Source organism: Melanaphis sacchari, unplaced genomic scaffold (genome assembly GCF_002803265.2).
Source record: "Melanaphis sacchari strain LSU unplaced genomic scaffold, SCAv2.0 Contig50_pilon_pilon, whole genome shotgun sequence".
In the NCBI taxonomy this organism is placed as follows: domain Eukaryota; kingdom Metazoa; phylum Arthropoda; class Insecta; order Hemiptera; family Aphididae; genus Melanaphis; species Melanaphis sacchari.
Window position 1 is genome coordinate 2,410,981 of NW_020271344.1, and position 26,705 is coordinate 2,437,685.

The following is a 26,705-nucleotide window of genomic DNA, read 5'->3' on the forward strand; positions in this document are numbered from 1 at the left end:
AAATTAATGAAATATTTTATTTTTATTATCTTCACAGAACTACATAATATTATGATATACATCGTATCGTTAAGGCACACAAATTTAGTATAAAGATAACTAAATAATATATTATTTAAATAATTGAACAGTTATTTATCGTTTTATATTAAATCGTATCGATTTAGCGTGGAAATATTCATTATATTCTGTATATATTTATATATATATATACGATGTATGTATTAATAAATAATATAACATATAATTTTATCGACAGATGTAATCAAGTTTTGTATACAAATTGAACCAAAACTTTGTATTCATACTATCTTTTTTTTACGGTAAACCCTTTTAAAAACTCATTATGGTTAATTATTATTTTAGAATAAATCGAAAAATTTGATTAGGCAGACAATAAACAACTATAATGACCTAATTAACATAAATCATATTTAAATCGTTAATATTATTGATAAGGCTTGTATTGGATTTTTAATAAAACCTTAAACCAAATAAATTGTAGTATATTTAAAAATCCATTGTACACTTGAAACTTTAACTACTGATTATCGTAAATCATCGCTATGTATAAATATAACAGTAAACATGTGAAAATTCATATTGTGCATGCATTGTATTATTACAACGTATTATTTATTAAAATATAATAATATAATGTGTATAATCTATATATATATATATTCGTGTTATGTAATAATATTTACACTGCATCAATGAACAAACTTAGGTAAACTCCTGTTCAAACAGTATAATATTATTATGAAAGTATATAGTAATTTTAATGCACTACAATAGCGTAAAATTAACATAAGTATTTAGCAAGTGATTTATTTTAGTAGATACCTACTGAAATTAATAATTTAAAAAACTATTAAATATAATAGGAAATATTTTGGAGTGTACTAAGCAATTTATCAAAAAATGAAATCATGGTGCTCAAAATCATTTATAAATATTTTTATTACGAAAAAATGTCCACCTAACGAGTTATGACTACTGATTTTCAATTAATAAATTATAGAATAAACTACTAAGATATATTTAAAAATAGAACACATCTTAACTATTTATTTTTATTATTTCAACTGTTAATAAAATAATAAGTATCCATCAGATTTTAAACGTATAAATTTATTATTATTTTTTTTTTTTTTTTTTAGAAATATTATATAACAAATATGCAATATTTTATATTTGTTATGCTATTATTTACTGTTATATCTACTAGAATTTTTTTTGTGTACCTACAAACGGCTATACGTATGTTACAACTCATTATACTACATGCAATTACAGTTTAAATAATATAAATTTTAGAGTGTTTATTTCTGATTTTTGATATATTATTTATATTTTATGCATGCATATAAGAATATAAACATATATAGTAGGGAACTAGGACAAATTTCTCAGTCATCATTGATTTTCTAATAAAAAATCAATCAAACCATATGACATCGGTCTGAATCGATCCAAACTCATTTTTACTTAGTAAAGTTACCTTTTAAAATATTCCACTTAACCTAACTATCAAAATCTACGACTCTTATCCGGCTTGTTGTTTTTTTAATAAAATATAACATATTTTCATCATACAGTTAACTATTACGTGATAAAAACTATAAAACGTTATCTATATCTGATGCATTTTAATAGTTGTACATTTTAATAACAAATATAAGAATATAAAAGGATTTTTATGTTGATAATTAAATGAAACAATTAGTTATATCGAGTACACTTTAAAAAAATATTGAATTGTTAATATAATATTTTTTACTTAACCATTGACCTTGTATATGACAGGTAATAGATTGATATAATTTCGGTCCAGGTATATTATTATGCAGCAGTCTCAAAAATAATAAAATAGCTATAGATTTTATAAAATAATCATAAATCAACAAATAAACACGCGTTTGTCATGTATAAATATATAATTTATAAATGAATTATTAACGCCATTAGTGTATTTCTATTTTATTTCACACATAATAATAAAACATATATATATATATATATATATATCATATTGAATAAAATAGAAATACTCTAACAATGTTTTACTATCACTGCATACTTTATAATTTCGTATTACACCTAGTGTACATACTGCGAAAAATTTAATCATCCATTGAATACATCACATCATCACATCCAATGATCCATTATCGAATTTTTGAAAAACAAAAAAAAAAATGTACTTATATTTAACACGGTTTAAACACACGCAGCTTTTATATACTTCGACATACGTAAAACACCATGTGAGCATAAGCTTTTGAGCACGCAATATATAAATATTTTATAGTAATTTTGTATATAAAAACACAACCTTTTATAAAATTCAAAAAAAAAAACTAATTATGATTAAGCCACAAGGTTAATTAAGAAATAATACAAAATTACTATTATAATACGTATTACATTTTTGTATATAAAATAATAGATGTGTTGATAATGATTACAAAAATATAACGGTGGGATGGCATATCAAACGTAACTAATCAGGCTCCGATGTAGCGTGTTCTCATTCTACCTCAATTTGAGTCCCTGAGGGGCTGTGTCCACGATAACGTCGATGTGGTTGTGTTTTTAAAACTGAGTTTCCAAAATACTAATGACTTGTGGCCACAGAGCAATATATGTCACGCAACCATACAGGTTACATTGGCGGTCGATAAATTGGATAGCTCTAAAGAGCTTATAAAAATGACATTATATTTTATGTGTCGCAAGTAGTTAAGATTACAGATGAATCGATTGCCGTTGTAAAACGATTTACCACGTGACCAAATTTCTGTAAGGACAGCCGTCGCATACTATATTTGCGGTAGTATTACGAAGGTTTTCTATCCGGCGTATTTTTTCAGCTGAATAGAGCTAGATATAGTAACTGGTTACGAATATGATGCGGCAATTGACAAAAGTAATGATAAATCTGTAACGGGTCTGAAAATAACAGAAGAGATGATGTTGGGCAGATATTGGACTCAGAATTTTATGGGGCATTATTGTCTGAGTATCATGAATATCCAAATACCTTATCTATATATCAAGTATTAAAATATCAATAATCTGTGATTGCAATTAAAATTTGATGAATTCAAATACATTTTAAATTAAAATGTTTGAAAAAATGTGAATTACATTTTTTTTTTATATATATATATTTGGACTCGAGGAAAATTATAATTAATGAATCATTATGTATTTTTTTTTTAAAATTAAAACCCTATATAAAAAACGTATAGTTTATATATTTTACTGTTTATAAACTCTTGATGCACAAAATTTCTTAATTATATTTATATTTCATTAAGAAATAATTTATGAAATACTTATTTTTATAACAGTGGTGTCACCTTCAGTGTTTATTCTTGAATTAAATAAAAAAAATAAAAATATATTGAATACAAACCATTTATTTTATGAAATACTTTTTAAAATAAATATTGTAATTTATGGTGTACATATTAAAATGAGTGAGTATTTTATCAAAGAACACTCATTTATTTAAAAGGTATAATATAAAGAATAGTTTTTATTCGAAATAATTAGCCATACAATTAATAATTGTGATCTTTAATACTACTGCAGTGCTGATTTTAGTTTGATTGCTGATAGAAAATGGTTTTCTAAAGAGTGTACACGCCATCCATCAATAAATAGTTCTTTCCCACTTAGTGTTAAGATGTACATATTATACTGATCAATGTATTAAGACGTATCTTACAACACAAATTATAAAATTACCAAATTTATCATTAATGATATATAAAATACTTAATTTGATTTGACGCTCATAGCTGATTGTTAGGGAGGCAGCCGTCAAGGGTTAAACTAATTAGTCCACCCTTACGCGAAAGATCAAAGCAACTACGTGTTTATTGGTGTGTTGCTATATGATCGCCTGCAGTAACTAGTAAATCATTAATGCTATATTTGAAATATTACAAAATATGTTTCGTCTACAACAGTTAAAATGTTTTCGAAGCGAGAGAATATTTTATTGATGTGCGTTATTACGTCTATCAAAATACTGCCTAACCCGTATTTGTTGTTTTGGTCTTACAAGTGAGTGATACAGCAAATTTAGTTCATCAGTTCATGTTTGGTTTCGTTAGTTTTTATAAGAAAAACGCTCCTCGTTAATATCATCTTAGTGTCCCAGAATGAATTTGAATAATTCATGAGATTTGTATGCTGTTACAATAATTGCTACGTAATTATGTGAAGTTTAATTTTTATACCTTGATTTATGATTGGACAATGGACATATACATTATACATTTGTACAGGCATAAATATTAAACACTATGTATAGACCATCTGCGACTCTTTACAAAGCTATACATAAATTGACAATGGTTTTATAATTATATAGGCTATATTGTTTATTTCAATCTAATATTAAACGATATAACTAGTGAAAATATACATACATATAATTTAAAATATATTCCAGTTTACATAATGTTAGGCTGAACAATTTTATTCAAATTATTAAAATTGTGTTATTGTAGAGCACATTCCCATAATTATTATGATTTATGCAAACAAACATAATATAAATGAATTAAACTAAATACAAAAAATGAATATATTTAACAATACTGTTGAAACATACACTTGAAAAATTGTATAAACAGTAAACATTATTACAATAAATATTTAAATTTAACAAAACTTGAATATTTTATTTAAAAACCTATTAAAAATTCATAAAAACATCGTTAGTTTAAATTATAAAAAAATATAGATTAAACTTAAAATTGAAATGCATTTAAAATTGTATATAAACATATAATATACATATAATACTTTATTTTATATAATAAATATTAAGACGTTACATTTTAAAATAACATTCATTTGCATTTGTTCATTAAACTATAAGTAAAACAAACGTACAAATCTCAAAAAACTAACCATAGAACATTCTTTTAACACAAAGTTTACAAAAAAGGCCATTTTCATTTCAAAATTTTTAAGTAGAGGGTATCATTAAGGAAATGTTTTTAGTGATTAATTTATAAAATTAATTGTCAATTATAAATGTTATTTTATAATTAAAGAGTGCAATATAACATGTATGCTATATTGCCATATTATGTAACTATTATACTAATAATAGTAAACAAATATTTTTTATACTATGTAAAGTTTATTTAAAAGTTTAACCTCGAAATGTATAAGCTTATTTGTATTAATTAAATATAGATATATTTATTTAATATGTTGTCTAAACTAAAAGTAAATTAGTAGGAACCTAAATACTGTAATGTGACATACAAGATAACAAAGTTAATCATTTATTTCTCAGCGTACGCTATAAAAATAAAATATTTCTTTACACATAAAACCTTGAAACAACGACACATTAATATAAGCATTAATTTTCAAGATTTTATTCATAGTCTAAAAAGTTAACCATATATAAACTATTAAAACACTATACAATATTACATTATGCACAAGGATACTTATCTCGTGCAGAAGTTTATTATACAGTGATTTGTTGATAAACGGCGACAACAGTCCGAATCCAGCACTAGTAAAAACAAGACTTATATATTTGTAACCATTTATGTTATCCTTTAACGGAGAAAATAGATTAACATTAATAATATAAAAATTATTGCATCAAAGAATACCTAAATGTCAACCAAACAGCGCTATCTTCTGCGATTATTATTATCGTGTCCATTTCGCACAAAAAAAGAAATCCGTAACTTCGACAATAGATGTCGCTATATATTATGTTACAAATCGTCTAACAACAACGGTTGTCAATAATAGTAATAATAATAATAAGATACGCTGAACTCAATAATTTTATTGTACTCACATGAAAACACATGTTATGTATAATTCAGTGTGATGGTGTAGTTTGTCAACCGCGGTGATCTCGCAGGAGTGAGTGGAAGAATACTACTCAATACTGATTAATATAACTTAATTAAATAGCGGATGGATCTCTCTCTCTTTCTTTATATTTGACAAAAGGAATATGCTTTGATTAAGTATGGTCATCTTAATGTATTATTAGGACAAGAAAGATCAATATCAATTAATTAAATAAGCAGCACAAAATATGCGGTGGCGTACAATAATAAGACGCAAGCGAAAAAAATAATTCAGTTAACCGTATGACAGAAATCGACTAACTAACTGTTAATTTTTAATACCACAATAAAATAATAACATTTATTTTTTTATCCCTTTGACTTATGAGTTACGTACTAATTATTTGAATAATATATGTATAGCTAGCTTGATTATCGCGTGGATTATGATAGTCCGTGTTTAGTGGCCATTGTCCGTGTGAAACAAAAACCTATTGTAGTTACTGTCATTTCACTGGATTATTAATGATGAATAATTTTATATTTTCAATTAGAAATATTATAATCATCGCAGTACAAGTTTGTCGATATTATTGTAGTTAGTCATTATTTATATCGACCAACCTATAAATTGTTTTGAAAACGATCAATACGCGAACATGTGTCTCCCATTTGAACATGATTGGAACATAAAGAATCTACTACTTTATTAGAAATAGAATACATTTTTATTTTAACTTACCACGGACATTGGCACATTAGTTGTTTTATAAAAAATTTCACCTGTTTCGAAGTGAACGAAATTCATGTACGCACTGTACATTTATAATTGTAATTATTCACATAATAAATAAATATCATTGTAAAGAAATCAGAAGATAGACTTCTATGATGAATTTACTGTTAACCTGCTCACCTTCATGATACGTTGAAACATAAAACCTAAAGCTACAGGCCACAGGGTCTTCACGCCACATAACAATTGCATACTACACTTTTTTTAAAAAAATTTTAAAATTAACAAGTAGTAAAATTTATTTAGCACATCAAGACTTGTGTCTTGATTTTAAGACAATACTCAACTCTATTATTTTTCTTACCTACAATTATAATTTATAAAAACTATAGCCCACAAAACGATAAGCATGTAAAGCATTTAATTTTAAATTCAAACTATTTTTTTTACTCAAGTCATACTAATGCATATTTATTAACAAAGTAACACAATTATAAATTAAAAATAATTTTAAACTTTAGATATGTTTAAATTATTACACAATTATACAGAATTTTTATACATACCTAAGTAAATATTTTTTAAATAAATTATTAATATATTCTTAATGTCATATATAAAGTTACGAAGTGATATAATAATACTTATATAATATTCTACAATATTAATTAGTAAATAATTTTCCCTGCAAACTTATCAAATAAATAAAATATAGCATATTTTTATAATTAATTAAAATTTTTTTATTCATAGTTTATAAAAACTTCAACAACATAGGTTTTTAGCCTGCACTATATGTTATTAAAGTTTATATTAAAACAATGTTTGTATATTATTATTTATTTTTTTTTTTTTTTTTTGTGTACCTATATATCATAAAATATTATAAATATTAAAATTAAGTATATAATATTTTAAAATTTAAATTGTTATTATTTTGTTTTATTCTCAAAAAAAAAAAGATATAAATGCATAATGTAAAATGTATTTTAAATAATATAATAAAATCGAATCTTTATAATATAGAATGTGTAAGTAATTTTTATTTATTTTAGTAAGTGGTAGTACAATATATTATAATCATGTGTAATAAATAATTTAAGATTTTAAAATCCGGGATGCTACTAGGCAATTTAAAAAAGATAAAACAGCTACAAACGTTTTTATTTGGAACCCAAATGATGTCAAACAAAAGTAGTATGCAACAAACTAACCATAATAAAATATTAATGACACATTACTATTTATGAGTTTAGAGTTGGGATTGTGCATACAACTTTGATTGGTCGTTTAACTTATTTTTAACAAAATCAAATATGCATTTAAAATTAAATACGAGGAATGAATTACATTATAAAACCAGTGCCACTACTGTTATATTAGTATGCACAGTTCAAATTTATACGCTAAAACAATGTCGCTTTGAATATTATCGTAAAAATAATAAAATATTATATAAAACAACACGATAACCCGAGAACTCGCTTAGCTACTGAGTGGTATTTTTCAAGTGTACATCCTAATTTTATTGAGTAACTGTAATGAATGCGTTAAATTTAAATTTGAATTCAATGATTAAGTATAGTTATATGATATTTTAAATTAATATTAGCCTAAGATATTATGTACTATGTATCTAAAAAATAATCATAATATAATAGCATACATTATTATTATTATTATTAGCTTATAAGTCAGTACCAACGTAATTTGGAACGGCGTGCAAAAAAATTAGTAGTATACACAGTACACACTATCAAAGTTTGAATAACAAACTAATACGAGTGCACTTAAGCACCAACAATTTAAACGGTGTGCTTTATCATCGGCGGTCACCCTCGATAAAAAAAAAAAAAAAAAAAAAACATTAAACAGCATGTAATACCTAATTGATTTGATAATATTATGATACAATATGCTGATTCAGCCGAACATCGATTATTTCAAATGATGCCCCGACACGGTACGTCGCAAAAACAACCATCCAATTACTACAGTCTTCATAGCTTACAATATAATATATTAAGCACTACAGTCTACGAACGATACAATTTGTTTTCTCGTCCGTATAACATTTGTGGTGGTAGTAGTAGTTGCAGTACAACTTATTATTTCAGTACTTCGTGCCACGTGTATTATATCGTTTATTTCGATTTGGCGTGGTCGCTTAATTAAATTTTATAACCAGCTTGGATATTACATGTACCAACTTCCATGCACACGCAAAATAGCATGTAGATACATTTTGTGAATTTTTCCTAGTTTTTAAATAATGATAAGTTGTGAATAATGAAAATATAGCTAGGTACATGATGTCGTCCATAATATCAACCATCCACTGTTTGTAATCCCAATGAAACAGATGATACGTTTCGTCAGCCCGGAAGTCTGGATGCTACCAAATATAAACTGTAATAAGATGTACACACTACAGCACGAGACTTTATCGTATCACTGCACTGTAAAATATATTACGCAATTGCGTAAACGTCTGATCGCGAAACGAGTATAAACCCGCGACGATGAAGATGGCAATTTTTGCGGTTACCCGCTCACAACTGTAGCACATGATCTTATACGCATGGTTACGTATAAGATTTTAAAGTTACAGGGGTTAGAGCATTAATATTAAAAGTACATTTATCATTAAACTGATCGAATATCATTGCGAATCTATCATATTAATGTATATTCTTCTCATGCGGGGTTTCAAGAATCGCCAAAATAAATTCATGTATGATTCATATTTTTTTTTAAGTTTTGTGAGAACTTGTCCTTAGAAAACTATAAATACAATTTTTGGCAAAGCTAAAATTCTCCCTCTTTTCAGTTTTGTTCGCGTTTGTACATTAAATATTAAAATCATCAAAAATCAAATAAATGTTGAAAAAAATCATAAGCTTAAATACTTGACCAACAAATATATATATCACAGTTATTCAATAACGAATAACGTCACTATACATATATATACATATATATGTATAGTGAATAGTAAAGTAATAATAGTATAATAATCTATATTATGATATTGTAAATTTGACAAATGTAAACCACTATTTGTATACAGTACACGTAATCGCGAAAAGGTTAACCACTATAATTTACATTTGCAGTTAACAAATTTATGGAAATCGCGGTCTTTGCTTGCATTCTTCTCCGCGTCCATTGTGTTGTATAATTTTTAATCAAACGATTTTCGCAAAACATGAGGAGTTGAGGTTACTAACGCGCAAGTACAGTGTTATCGTCAATGACGCAAATAGAGACTCACATATTATATTATACGAGCATACCAGTTTTTATAATAAGAATTATTATCATTATTATTATTATTATTTATCTAAAATGACATAACATTTTACCCAAATATTTTTTTTGAAAATAAATAATTCTTGGCAATTACTAAAATATTATTTTTAAATATTAGTAGCATATTATTATAGTATAATATTCGATAAAAATAATTTTTTATGAATTTATAAATCATAACAAAAGAATATAATAAATAATAATATTATCATAACACCCTATTTTGCTAAAACAAACACATTTAACTTTTACCATAACACATTAACATTGCACAATCAATTTGCGTTGAACAGCAACAAAAAGAGATTATTCATACAATAATTGATGGTTTTACCGTTATACCAATTGGCACACCGGTAAAATATATTGTAGTTCATATATATATATTAGTTGTTGTGAATTGTTTCAATAATATTATACTAATATATAGTGTTACTTTAATAATTTAGATTTATTAATAATAGATGACTATGTTACTAAAGTAGTGCTTAAATTTTTCCCCTATTTCAATAACTTTTTCTTATTTAAACGTAAGTACTTTCAAGTTTCACTAATCTCCTTATCTAAACATAATTTTATGAACTTTATTTACTATTATAAGATTTAATAAAAACTTGAAAAGTTTTGGTTTCAAATGGTACTTAGGTGGTTAATAATGTCAACGGACAAAGGCATCTACAATATTTTTGCACAGATGCCTGAAAATTGTAATTTTTGTACTGTATTAAACATATTTATTCAGTTCTTTCACACTAGACTTGATACATTTTCTCCTGTATTCTTCTACATAAAATTGTATGTAGGTGTATAACAAAGCCCTATAGCAAATACAGACTTTCAACTTTAAATTTGTTATCAAGCTATCGTTACTTATTTTTCTTTATTCATTAATTATTTTATTATTTAAATTTTTATTTTTTAATTTATTATCACGAGTTTATGTTATAATAAAATTATTGTGCACTAAAGTTTTAACTGGTACGTTTTGGTATTTCTATAGTAAATATAAAGGCCTGTTAATCCAACTTTTTTTATGAATGTCCTACTATTAAAAGTGATGAGTAACTAAAATATGCTACGATATTCAATACTTCCGAGTAAGGCCATAAATTATATTATACTCTATTTTAGTATCTACTATAAATCACTTAAATTATATTATGTATATAATGTTTTATTTTAAATGTTTTTATATTATACTAAAACTAACAACACAATATTATGATGTTAACACTTATATTTTATAACTTGCTTAGTTTCTTGTACCATTGTAATTGGCCATACAACGGTAAAAAAATCAACTAGGTAGGAAATTATTACTATTTTTAGTTGTTTATACTAAATAAAAAAACAAATAAGTAATTAAATACTTTTTGCTTATTGGTGTGTTGTAGTTTAATTTCCACCATCGTAAGTATATAAAATTTAAGTTCGCACCGAAACTTGTTATTGATATTTTTATGAAAGACAATATTAAATGAAAATTATGTGTAAATCTGTTAAAATATTTAGTTAAACCTTTCATAGTTTTACTACTAAAATTTTTTAACTTTTCATTGAAGAACCTTTTGGAAGTTAGAAGTGTTTAAAAAAGCTTAAAAACTTTTAATTACACAAACTCAATACAAGGAAAATTTGTCAAGTATGTTAATATAATAACAAAATATTCTCTTCAGTAGATTAATATTATATTATGGCATAAAATATGTCAGTCTATATTTTATTTGGCAAATCAAAAATACGCACCAGGTAAAACATCATGAAATAGTAACATCGTGTTAAAAAAAAAGGGTGACCTTTTTTGAAAATACGTGGATATACTTAACCAATAAATAACAAAAATTAATAATAATATAACTATAATTTATAGAAAAATATATCTTTTTAGTTAAATTAATCATCAAAACGGCAATATGTAGAAATAGTGAATTTCTAAATAGAATATAACTTATAAGTAAACAAAAATATAACATTATTATCGATCACAGTAAAAATTAAGTATGTAAGTAATGATATAGGAAAGAAAAAGAAAAAATAACTTACTGCAGCTCAAAATTAATATACTGTGATAACAAAATATCTGGTGTAGTAGATTTTTTTGTATCCATAAGAAGTAATATATATATATATATGAGTATAGAAAATTGTATTAAATACAACTTTTTTTTTTGGCCAATCGGCTCAATTTTCATATAAGTATTTGAATTATTGTCGAAAACAAAATATTATTTAAAAGTCGTTTACGGTTTTACCTCACGCTTTGATAACCTGGTTGAAAGTGTTTTGTCACAATATAGGCATTGACACACCTATAATATAAGTTTATTATAATCTGCAAGTTTTATTTAAAGTAATTTCTCATTAAATCATAAAAAAAAAACTAATTATAGGCACCTTGTGTACGTTTGATGGAATACGATCAATTCGATTACAAAAAAATAAATATTGTTTGAATTACAAAATACACCGTGGATGTAACTCATAGTAATAATAATAATAATATTTATAACACATTTACTTTCATAATATAGTATTATAATTATGTTGTTGTTTATTTTAATCCTGGTTATATTTTGAAACGAACACTTACATACATACTTTTAATACAAACACTAATTATATTTTATACATGTTTCAAGTTAAATCATACACGAGCTCAAAGTCAATTTTATCAACTGACATACAATTGGCCGATGTACATAAATTATTATTTGATAGAAAATTTAGATAATTTATCGAAAATATCAGTTATTTTAGTTGAATTATTTAATTTATTTTTTGAAGTCATACATCCATATAAAACAATAATAATAATAATATTGATATACTAAAAATATAACTATTATTAGAATACATAGTAATTTTTTTTTTTTAAATTCCAATCAAATATGTATTGCAAAATGTATAATGAAATATTATGTATAAATTTCTATCACTTAGTTATAATTCAAGAAGTTAATATTATAAAATATATTACATAGTTTTATGCATCAATGCACAATTAAAGTTTTAAACTTGGAAGGACTAATGACTGTCTAAGGTTAAATTTAATTTAATAATAATTGCTAATATAGTTGAGTAGCTAATGACTGTTTTGGTGTTATAGGGGTCAACGCGACCCCCCACACTAGATCAAATGATAATGTTTAGCAATTATTTAAAATTTGAACTAAATATTTTTATAATTAGCGTTTTATACTTAAGTTCACTCTCTGTAAATAAGTATGTGTATTTAGTAAATTGTATAAACATTTAAATTACCTTCCACAATTTTTAACCGTAGTTTTAAAATTGTTTATTTAAAAACGAGCAATTATTTTTGGTTTGTAAATTTAAAAACAGTAAAACTTAATTTTATAAATCTTTTAATATTTTAATTTCTTTAAATTGTAATTCAGTAAATTTTATGATATTTAATTGCATACCAAACCACCATTAATTCAAAACAAGATAAATAATAGATGCTAGATACTAGATACATAACAAAAATTATCTGTAGACAAAATATTGTACACATTTACAGTAGGTATAGTATTTTATATTAAATTGTTATGTTGAATATATTGTAATACACAGAAGTTAATTTTATTTTTTTTTTTTATACACAAACCAGTCAAATAAGTACCTGATTAAAAGATGATATTGACAAATTAATACCTAACTATAATAATATCAAAACAGACAACCCAATTGGTAATGGCCAGTGCGTGTTTTCTTTAATGTTGATCATTTTATAATGCAACTTCGTGATAGGCAAACATTAATTTCCGTAATACAAAATAATTTTTATCAGACATAACTACCAGTTCTGATGAATAAAATGTATAAGACTGTTTAAAATATATTATTTATTATCTCTTCACATTAGGTGAATCATTCTAAAAGCATTGTTTATATTTTTTCACACTAGTTAAATAAATGTTAACATTAGGAAAAAAGCTTGAAAACTTTGATTTATTTTTCATACTTTTCATATTTTAAATTTTGTTTAAAAAAATATTATACTCTTTGGCTTTAAATTTTTATATATCTGTTTTTTTCGCCTCTTTTTATTTATATAAGTTCTATATTATATAAATCTATTATTGTATTAACTATTTATTTATACTGTAATTGTATATCCTTATATGTAATTTATATTTGTACTCTATTCCCACAAAGTGTTTATTATTTATAAATGAAATAAATATTGCTGTTAATAAAAAAATAATAGTATATATTTAGTTACTTTAAAATTGTAAGGTTTTGTACTTTTGTATGAAATCAAATAATTATATTTTAGTTTATTTTTAAAAAAATTATTTAAGTTTTTTTTTTTTATACTGTAGAATTGTATTTTAAATATAAACTAATAAATTAATAAAACAAGTGAAATTCTTTAATTTATACTATACATTTTATATAAAAAATAAACATCATTATTTAAAAATGTGATTTTTTGGTAAAAATTATTTTACCAAATATTAACATACATTATATAGACACGGCCACAAAGTTAAATATTTAAACCCATATACAAAATATAATATATTTAATTTAAAAATTGTATAAATATTTGTCTTTATTTCTAATCAACAAATAATTCTGTTATAATTTTGTCTATTATTTAAAAAAAAAAAAAAATTAAGATTTAAATTTAAAATTTTCTGTAGATCTTCAAATATTGTAGTTTAAGATTATTGGACTAAATAATAATGATCTATGGGTAACTTTCAACAAGTCAAGTGGATCTTGGTATTGAAGTGGTGGTATATATGCGCTCTATGAATATTTTATGAGTCAAACATATATAATCGCTAGACCTGTACAACCACAAGCCTGATATGTATTCGAAAATGGCGCCGCGAGGAATAATTTTAACGACTGCTTACGAATTTATAGAGGTATATGGACATAATTTTAAGGTGATATGCTCAAGTAATTTTGGGACTTTTGTTGTAAAATTTAAAACAATTTTTGATGTGTTTAGTGTTTGAAACCTTAGTGATAAAACACTACACAAATTACACTTTAGGTAAACTCAATTTGTCTATTTGTTTACATACGTTTAAGCCCGTATTATTGGAAACTTAACAATAAACTATTTGCGTACTGCAAACTTAAAAAAAATATTCTATTGATATTTTACTTAACAATAATTTATAATAAATGAATTACCGAGAGTTATATAGAAAGTGTGTAAACAAAATTAATATGGTTAGAGATAAAAAGGGCCAGAAGTAAATATTTATCGTGTTCTGTACTATAACTATACTGAGACAAATATCAAGAGATCCTCACCAAACAAAATACAAGTGGAATCTTTCAACAGTTCATATGCAGGTATATGCAAGTCGAGCAAAGTACTTATACTTTTAAGGTCAGCACCAAAAGCAAACAAATAAATTATGGGGTACTAAATATATATATATATATATTTAGACAAATATCTACTTATCTGCTGACACGTTATTTTATCAACAAAATGGTTTCTTTCCGCGTAATAGCACATCATAACATATACTTTAACGTTTGCCAGAAATCCTCCGTTTTTAAAAAAAAACACATCAAGTTTTATAACATTGCCTTTACCTACGTAAATAGATCAGCCAAGAAATGTCTGTACACACGGTATATGATCGTTAGATATGCTCTCAAACAGACATCGTTATGGATGGTAGTGTGCCGAAAACATATTATTATTTTAAGTGCGTAAAATTCGACAACCATAGAGAAAAAAGCATGTACCTGTGTACTTAATATTATATAATAATAATATACGATTACAGTCATGTATTTATAGCCTATTTTCTAGTAAATTATGTTCTTTTAATGAAACAACATATCTGTAAAATTTTACTTTCAAGACTTTTAAAAGAAATATAATTTATATTGTACCTTTATAAATGTTTTAAATTATTTATTCGAGTTAGGATACCTTGATAATCAACTATATCTGTTACAATTTACTAAAAAGTGTAAAAATACTAAAACAATATATTATACGCTATTTTATTATTATTTTGTATACTTAAATGAGTTAAATTAAATTTAAATCCATACATAAAAATGCATTACGACACAGAAATCTTTCCAAAATGTCTATTTTTATACAAAATTATACGTACCTATTATAATTTTATTTTAAAAATTAAAAATATGTTTCTTTTTAAACATATTTCACTTATATTATGCTCTTGTACAAACATGTTCAGTGGGATCCATTATGTTCTTGAAGATTAAATAACAATATTGATTTCGATAAATTAAAAAAAACTAATTAAAAGCTCTGACTTAAGTTTTAACCGATATTTAGAAAAATAATATTATAATAATAAAAAATATCCATCAAAATAAATGGGTGATTTTTTCAATAAAAATTTGTTCCAATAAATATTTATTTGAATAAAATTCTAAAACTTTAAGCAGTATGTTAAGCATAATACTATTATATTCCCATATAAAATATAATCACTATTGAGCTGTCTTTATATTCGATTGAATGTATTTGTAGCTTATATATAATAATATTATAAAGTTATATTCAGTTATATTACAAGAAGAATTAAAAAACAAAGTATTTTATTGTTGTTTTATATTGAAACAAATAATAACCATTCATACGGTTTAAATAAAAAATGAATCGAACAATAATTGTTGAGTTTCAATATTTTAATCAAAAATGTACTAGAACCTATTGAACTTATTGTTATAATTATAAATGTATAATACAGATTTATAACAATACTAACAACTAACAATAGATATCTTACAAAAATTATTTAGTTAAAATTAAATATTAATTTATTAAACAGTAAATCAAAAATTTCATAAACATAATATTTTTGGTCTCGATAATGAAATTATAAAACTAATTATCTTTCAAAAAAAAAAACGAATGTTGTGTATATATTTATTTTTATTTTTTTTTTTATTAAAATAAAGAATTTAAAATCTGTAACATATGTATAATATGCAAATGGGATATTATACTATGATGTGAAGTATATTTAAATGATAATAAAATATGAGGAGAGAGGCTGTCCAGTGACAGCCAGTAGACGTATAGTATACGTTGTAATAAATATGTATTTATATGATTGTTAAATTTCGTTTCCTAAAGTCAAAATTGTAATACTGAATGATTTTTTCTCCACGTTTATAAAGAGAATACTATTAGACAAATTATAGATAATTTAACGACCTTGTGTTAATTGTGTACGTTTCTTTTTTTGTCAAAATCGATTTAGGTAGTTGTGATATTTTTGTTTCCTAATGCGAACGTTACGTTGGATAATCAAGTTAAATAGGTTATTTGGCGAATTCACTGCACGGTCACACATTCTCAGAAATCCGAGTGTATTCCAATTTTGTCACAACATATTTTTTTCATAATAATACGTAATACTATACAATTACAATCTCGGTTAAAATACAAATATTTTTATCGTAAACAAATACACCTATATCGAATTTACTCAAATACAAAAAAAAAAAAAAAAAAAGAATTAAATTTTTACAAAAGAAAATGATTTGTTGGTCTATGATTACATGCTTACATACATAATACCGCGACCACGCACTGATAGTAAGTTATTCATTACTGTAGTATGTATAACACGATCGTTACTATTTTTTCCAGGTCGTTGATTGAAGCAAACTGTGCGCTTTTAAACGAATGCGGTAAGGTTTTTTTGTGTGAGAATCATACATATTGAAAATTCTCGTTTCACGGCCTGCGGGATATAGTGAAAAGTTGGCAGAGTACGTAAAGAGCTCGGATGAAACTCGATATCCGGTGATAATCGAACACATGAGTCTGTTTGTTTTCTGTCTATAGTGGATACAATATACATCGATGGGTTTCGATCTGCTCAGTTTTCACTAATCCTGTGAGTTTTTTAATTGAAAAACTCCAATGAATATAATAGATATTTCAGTATTTGAAACTCGATACGTCTACGATCGTAAAACGTGTTATCGCCGTAAAGTGGTGTAAGATAGAAATTTTGTGTAAATCCCGCCAATGTATACTTAAGTTACTCAATATTTTATACCAATGTTATTATTTATTTAATCCTGTCACGTTAATAGAAACAATAATTACATCGCTGGTTAGTGGTTACGGTTTATTTTAGGATGTTATTACAAAATAATTATGTAAAATGTGCGGTGATAGTCACATATAATTATGATTTGAAAACAAAATTCGGACATCTGCCAAAATTGGTTAAAAATTATATCCGCTACTGCCTCGTATCAGTTTCTGTTATTTATTATTGAATATAATATATAGCGTATTTGTTAGAGGGAAATAAATCAATATTTCACTAAATTGAATGATGCCTGGTGACCGCACAAACTTCCTCGTGTTATCAAACTTTAACGGCTGATGAACGACTTATATACAATAGCAATTAGTTAATAACACTATTAACTTTAGTACTCGATATTTCTATTTGGTCTTCGAATTGATCATTAATTGGCTATAGTTCAACAAGACTTAGATTTACTGAGTCTTGCGGTTTAATTAGCTTTTTGTCTATTTTAGTCGCATTACCTATGACTCTAATATCCATAAACAATGTGCAACTTCTTTTCTTTCAGTAAATATATCAGTCTATATGTTATAGATACTATAAGTAAATTAATTTACCGTATTATAATTAAATTGTGATATTAAGAAGTTTGATAAGTTTTCATATAAGTAAATATTAATAATATTACAGTTTAGAAATTGAAGCATGTTTTTTATTATTATTATATTAATAAACCTAACCAAAAAAAAAAAAAAAAAAAAAAATGCTGTTATTAATCATTGCATTTTATTTTTATTATTCCAAAATTTCTAAAAAAAAAAATAATTTTTTAAAAGACTCGTGTGTTTATACAAATAATGTAACTAAAAGTCTAATAATATATTTATTTAATTTTGTAACAATATATAATAATGAAGAATTTCATTAAATTATACAAAAATGTTTTATTTAATATAGATTTAATTGATATACTCGTATTACAAAATTATCCAAGCAAATATGAAACGCTAACACTAAAAAAATACGTATACGTATATTACTTGTAACTTTGGTAGTTCAAAAATCTAACAAGTAACGACCTATAAAAATTATTTTTAAACTTAGATTATAATTCTAATAATAAAAATAAAAATAAAATAGAATACTGTTATGCATTTTTTATTGTATTATTCTATAGTTAATGTATAACTATATTTAATAGAAATTTCTAAACGGTACTCTGTTTCATATACATAAATGTATTGATACTGTTATTCACTATTTTAATTTGTCAAGTATAGATGAATAAACAAGATAAAATATTTTTTCAAATTAAAATACGCTATGTTTTGAATCAAATATTAAAAACATTTGGCTTTTCTCATCCTATATTTATATTTTAGTGGCTGTCAATTATTAAATAACAAGAGGCTAGCAAATAAACACGTTCGTTACTCTTTTTGGGAAATCATCATCTCTGCTTCTTCTTTCACCACCGCATAGATTTCTTCATCCCCTGTCAATAAATTAAATATTTGTCCGCTATCACATCTGTCTCACCGTCTTCCGAAACCTCGATTTGTTCGTACTTAGTGACCATCGAATCAACCTGTTTAGTATCAGCTATTGTTACTGCCAATGCCGCTGTCGCATATTGTTGGTAATCCTTTTTTAAAATGTTCTCATATTGAAAATCCTCGGACTGCTTGAAGTTAGCCACAAGTTTGACAGTCTGTGGATTTTTCAAGTAATCAACAGCGTATGCATATGGATTCTTTGGTGATTTTTTTAAGATTTCATTCAGCAAAAGAGACACTATTGCTTCTACCTATTCGTTTCATCGAAGATATGTTAAACAACATAGTAAAAAATACGATGTATGAATAAAAATGTATTGATAATATTTGTAGCTTTAAAATCTATAATGAATGATATAATTATGCTTGTATTTTAAATGTAAATAATTATAAATACGTTAATTAAAATTAAATTTAAGTTACCATATTTTGGAAGAATTAAAAATCATCAAAATGCTGTCTGTATGTATTATTATCCATAAATACGATTACCTATTATTTATACGTAAACGTAAACTAAATAATTATATAATCGATGCTCACTTCTTTATGATTATTTAGGTACATAAAATCTTCACGACAAAGATTTATTCTCAACTCGTTTAGTATACTTTGTTGATGATCGCTTATCACATCATTACGATAAGGCTCCATAGCTTCTGGTGCTGCATCCCCCCTGAAGTCAAATTCGACTGACACAATATCATCATTGTAATTTTCAAAATTCATTTTTTTTTTTTTTTTGACACTAAAATAAAAAAGGAAAAGTAAATATTATGATGGTTTTTTATTTTTGTTTGTCAAAAATTTGTGTATTTACTTAAACATACGAATTAGCGTAACTATACATCTACTAAACAACCAATAATATGATAAAAATACGTTATTATATATATATATATATATATATATATATATATATATATTTGATTAATTGATAATAACAAAAATCAAAAAATTAAAATCTAATTATTTGTTTAAATATATAATTATTAAATGATATAATCTTGCTGAATGTTTTATGTAGGTACTTTCTCGAAGGTTTATTTTAATACAAATAGTTTGAATAAATTAAATAATTTAAATAATAAAAACTATTTTTTTAATATATTTAATTGATTATCTATAATAAAGTAATTTTAAACAATTGTTTTACATTTTATATTTATAATTATTATTTCATATAGTTAAATACACTAATATGGTTGTTTATTAATAATATTATGTATATTAAATATTTACATATTTATATTCACATACGTTACATACTTTATTACTTTCAAAACTTAAGTATTTAAGTCAATTTTAATTCAATTATACTTGTATTACATGCATGATCGTATGTTTTATTATTTTAATCATAAAATGTGTCAATGTAAATTTCGTTTCTGCATTCTGGGTAAATTAATTTTCTTTAGCTCATCAAAAATATGTTTTAAAAAATATGAAAACTTTTTTAGACACATGCAATATTAATGAAATAAGTGAAACACAATTATTTTGTTTTTGTTTACAGTTAAGTTATTTTTATATTAGAAATAATAGTTGAAAAAGAGAGAAAAGATTTAAGAAAATCACTAAAATAAATTAAAAAATAATACTTTTGTGTACAATTTTATTGAATGATACATAGAAAAACAAACTTTATCCGTTCCTAGTATTATTGAGTTAGCTTAAAATTTAAAGTTGGAACAAATTATATAATTCTGATGGTGATTTATTTAGTTATTACATAATAATATTTGTTTGATCGAGTTATAGGTATCAACTTACTACATAACTCATATATAACATGTTATCGTTACAACTCTACAATTTAAATTTTAAACTGATTTTTATAAATTCTATTAGAAAATAAAATAAGAATTACTTATACAGTAAAAAAGATTATTAAAAACTAATATGATATAAATTCATGTATTATAACATTATGATTGATCCTTCTATATAATAAATCATATATATATATATATATATATAATATAATTATATAATCATAAAGTCTTTTTTAAATTTCAGTTCTATAGTTTCACACTTTACGTTTTCACGTTTATGACTGGGGAATAGTCTACTCTTTTTCTATTTAAATGTACTTTTCTTAACTCATCCTACCTGTGCTTCTTTCATAGGGTAAATCGTATTTGTGCATATACCTAGTCTTATTCGTAATGTCCGATTCCCTACTTTTCATTTCCTTTTAATTTTGTATTTACTATAAGGGTTGCTAATCTAAAATAATAAACACTTTCTTTATTATTTTATCTACCTACTTAACTAAAATAGTTAAATAATTTTAACTGTTATTTTATTATTTCATTATCACCGTTAAGGTAATTGTTGTTTTCTGAAAAGATAAGCCAAACGATAGTCGTGATCGAATCAAACTAATGTAGCGATCGGCCATTTGGCCATTCGTGGTATCTATATAATATATTATAAAAAGTATGTAAATTTAAATTTTTTTTATTAATAAATGTAAAATAATATTGAATACGAAATTTTCTCAAGCAATTTGATTTAGCGGCATGAGGTTAATCTATTTTGGTTATACTCCGAATAATAAATCGCAAACCACACAATATTAATATTTAATATCTTATTACCACAGACTCGGTATGACAATTTATTATTATTATGCGTGTACCTACGTGTTTTATCAGATTTTTTTTTATTTTAAATAATATTTTGTGGAGATGATGTGGTAAAAGAAAAGATATAAAAATTCCAACTAACCACAATATTGATAGCGAGCAACACTAAAATGTATTCTATGAGATGGGAGAAGGAACTCTTAATAAAAAGGTCCTATAAAAGTATATAAAAGGTATTGACTCCTGACTCTGGTACCCCATTATATTATCATGTATAATTTTCAGTATCAGAAATATTTTTGAATAGAAATTATCGCGGTACAGTCACATTGTAGGCCTTAGAGCATGATACGCGTCTAGTCTCCCGGGGCGATGAAATAGCAAGAAAATAAGGATATTAAACGAAAAAATCAATACATTTTTATAATGATATTGATATTTTTATCGTTTTTATTTTCTCTGTACACTTTTTAAGTATATGCTGCCTGGATAATAATCATATATTATTTATATTACTTTATTACCATAAAAGTAATAGTAACAGCAATAATGATTATAATTGTAGTGTTTTGCTACCAATGATATTATTATATATGTTTATGCACGTATTATCGCCGTTCATTTCGAGAAAAAGAGAAACACGAACCGCATTCTCATAACGGGACGCCACGTAAAACCTTTAAAGAAAACGGTCCCTTGTGAAATGTGAATTTGGCGCCGAACAGTATTTCTACAAAACTGTCGTTTAAATAAATGTATGTATGTATGTATACAGACAGTATACTGTGTGTACACATACGTAGAGTGTTTTGATATGTTATTAAATTAAACAGTATATGTCAATAACATCATCTGGAGGTATGAGGTCACTAATTTCCTTACTTTAATACATAAAATAAAAAAAATCCACCTACCGTGGATTAAATATAGCATTTGACATGTATTTGAACGTGGTTTGATAAATTTTTCTGATATTAATCTTTGACATTTTGAGTGGTTTTTGAGAATATACGCTATAAACAAAATATTAATTTATATACATGATATAATACTGATAATATAAAAGTTTCTTCTATTTTTGTAACTAATAGCAGCCTTATTTACTATACACATGTTTTATATATTATACTTTTTCGCTTATATTATATAGTATATACTAAATGATATAAACAAAATAGTATTTCTGTGTAAGCTACCCCAAGTTATATATATATATATATATAGGTTTGAAACAAAGCTATAACACTATCAGAGTCTAAAAAAACACATGTATAAGGTGTGGCAACGATTGGATAAGTGGTTCCAGGGATTAGATAGTACTAACAAACACACCATTATTTCTAAATATAATGTACTCTAAAAGCAATAGATTCAGTTCACTTCTTTATCGATAAAAAAAAGTTATTTTATTAATTTATTCTTATTTTATATTAAATGTAATATAGGTACAAACAAGAAATTTGATATGTTTAAAAATATATTATGAAAATATAACCAGTTATAATAATATTACAAATTATGTTGATTTATTAAAATACAACTATCTTGTTTGGTACAACTTATTTTGTGGCACGTCATAAACCATACTATAAAATAAGATTAATTAGTGTTGACTCTTAATTTATAACAATATTATTTTACTAAAATATATAATTTTATACAGCAAAATTTTACTAAAGAAAAAATTTTAAATCAATAAACTAATTATTACGTTTATATTACGTATATGAATATATAAATATAATTTTAAGAACGACAATTAAAGTAAGGATAAAATACTACTTAATATTTTTAATATTAGAACTATTTTGACTTTTTAGATATTGTAATAAATAGGTAAAGTAAATAATTAAAATTAATTATCACAAACTTAGTTATGTTAAGTTGCATGGCTGTTTGATATAAAGTCATTAGTTCATTAGAATTTAATGAATTGTCATTTTTCATAATATTAAAAAAATTTAATATTAATAAATCATTTAAATTCTAACGGACGTATTATTGTGAAACGTATTATTCTTATAAAATAATATAAAAATATGTACGATGAAAAACTGGGAAAAGATATATATTTTTTAGTACTTTATTAAGAATTATAAGCTAAAACATCATTATTATAATAGGTATTTGTATAGATAAATATTATTAATACTAGCTATAATGACTCACCGTTACTGACCTATAGTAAATTCATACATACATACAATTCGATTAATTTAATTAATTATATCATATTATATTGTAATGTCCTAAATAAAAGATTATTGATAACTTACAGACATTTTTACTAAAATACTTAGGTTTTTTCTATTTTCCTGTATATTATTTGTTTGTACACGTTCTTTTTTTTTTTTTTTTTTTTTGTTCTTTTATATGACAAAATATAAAGATTCTCAGGCAATCTTACTTAAGTACAGGTTACATACAGGTGAACATAAAAAGAGCAAGGAAATAGTACGTTCATACTTCTTACCACAATATTTTGTCGACTTCTTTTATCCCTTATAATTAGTAATTGGAAATGATAAGCATACTAACAACTTCAGCGTTTGAAATTGAAAGATAAACCAGTTGAAATAAACGAGATACAGGAAATAAATAATATATATTATATATAATAATATTATTATAATAATATATAATATATTTTTTTACACAAAAAGTCACAACGTATATCCTGACTAGTATTGTAAGGTATTTGAGTAAAAGTATTGAAAACTTTTTAAAACTTTTATTTTAAAAGTATTTGAACAGTATTTTCAATATTTTTTTTTTTCTATTGAATACTGTTTTTGATTTTTTAAATTGTAAACTTGTTTATATTTGTTATTTGTAAAAAAAAAAAATACCATGCCTTTAAACATCAATTTCATAGTAATTGTATATATAAATATAGGTGTATGATATGTGTATATTTATGGGGTACTAAGATAATAACAATTATTATGAAAAATTGTATTATGCCTTTATCCATTTACCCTATTTATAGATATGACGTGTACATTGAGTAAAGAGAATTAATGTTTTACATTTTATTATTTCGAATAATATTGATTTAATTAATTGTGTTATTTCAGGGAGGGTAGAACCATTGACGTTTTATATCATCGTAATTCATATTTCGTGATTGTATTATGCTGACTGATGACTGTTGACTGTTGATGCATCAACTATGTTGCATCAAAGTAAAGCCGATGTTTTTATTATTTAAATTTTTGTTGACTTCTCAATTTTATATAATTAGTGATTATATTTATATTTTTTTAAACACAACAAGCAAATTTTCGATTAAATTAAATTATTTTTGAACTAAATACATCATTTTTTTTTCAATTAGGTATTACTTCAAATACCTACTTCACTATAGATATTATTTGGATGGTATTTTAAATTATTTATTTGAAAAGTGTATGACTGATTGATTAAAGAAAAGTATATTTTACAATACTGGTTGTCAATGTAAGCCAATGATTAAGACAGAATTATTCAAGCAAAATGGCATTCTCTAAGAGGAATTTTTTGGCTATAACATAATAATAACTATCTTTTTTATGCATCCAATTGAAAACCAAAAAAAATGTTTGTATTTCAGGAGTAATATGTACGACTTACGCATAACTACTCTTTAGGTTTTAAATTTTGGAATACAGATTAACCTATAATATTCCCAAAGTTCCAATAAATCTATTGATATAACTTTCATTGAAATTATTAGTGCACAGTCGTATAAATGTGTTTAAAATAGTATATGTATATACACAGTTGATTATAATATAAAATCATATACTTATACAAATTAGTTATAAATAGATAGATTCAATTTTCAATAAACATTATTTTTATTTACAAACAATACAATAGAAAAATAATTGACGATCGTTGGTAGCAAAACTTTTTTTTACAAGAGTTTTGTTTAGCGGTAAAATATTTAAACACATAAATACAAAATTTAATTTGTTTTTGCATTAAAAAAATATATTTTAGATTATTAAATACTTGAATAATTTTAAATAATACATGAAATAGTAGTTGTAAACTAAAATATATGCACGTTTTGTTACCCTACTTTTGTTTATTCTGTTTTTAGTTTTAAACTAATACCAATGTATGACAAGGGGTTATTATGATTGTTGTATACCATATTTCATGCATTACAGGCATATTATAATGAATATTTTTAATAGAGTATTCATTTATACTTCTTAGAAGATCACGTTTGCATATTCTGCAGTTACGCATAATTTTGTTTTAAAGACTTCAAAAATCGGTTCATAGAGTATACTCAAAAGTGAATCAAATTTGTATACTTTACCAAAATAAATATAAAATCAACATCCAAATACTATTAGTTTTTAAATATGTATTGATTTTTAGCATCCAATGACTTTGACATTATAAATGTTTAGTTCATATCCTCCACAAAATGATTTATGTGTGCAAAACTTTATGGTATGTAACTGTAACAAAATAACGATACGAAGACCAAATTCATAATGTTATCTATATAAAACGAAAAAACAGCGTCTTTGAAATTTAATAATTTACTACTTATATTATTAAAATATTGGTAGTTTTAATTTTAATTTTTTTATGATATTAATTTTCTCAAAATCCTTTTAAATTATAATTGGTATTATCTT

The 26,705-nt window shown here is 24.1% G+C and overlaps 2 protein-coding genes across 3 annotated transcripts in view; both read right to left on the bottom strand.

The window, feature by feature from the left end:
* LOC112599367 overlaps positions 1-26,705 on the bottom strand; it is a 190,777-nt gene that overhangs the window by 95,351 nt on the left and 68,721 nt on the right. The window lies entirely within an intron of this gene.
* Positions 19,417-20,203, bottom strand: LOC112599368. Its single transcript, XM_025346252.1, has 2 exons — positions 20,018-20,203; positions 19,417-19,725 (listed from the first exon to the last, which is right to left on the bottom strand). Exons 1-2 carry the CDS (start codon positions 20,201-20,203, stop codon positions 19,417-19,419), a joined length of 495 nt encoding a protein of 164 aa, XP_025202037.1.

Coding starts and splice junctions, on each gene's coding strand:
- LOC112599368 (XM_025346252.1), bottom strand. CDS start 20,203: ATGAATTTTGAAAATTACAATGATGATATTGTGTCAGTCGAATTTGAC. Junction 19,726..20,017: donor ACCTAAATAATCATAAAGAA/GTGAGCATCGAT, acceptor TGAAACGAATAG/GTAGAAGCAATAGTGTCTCT.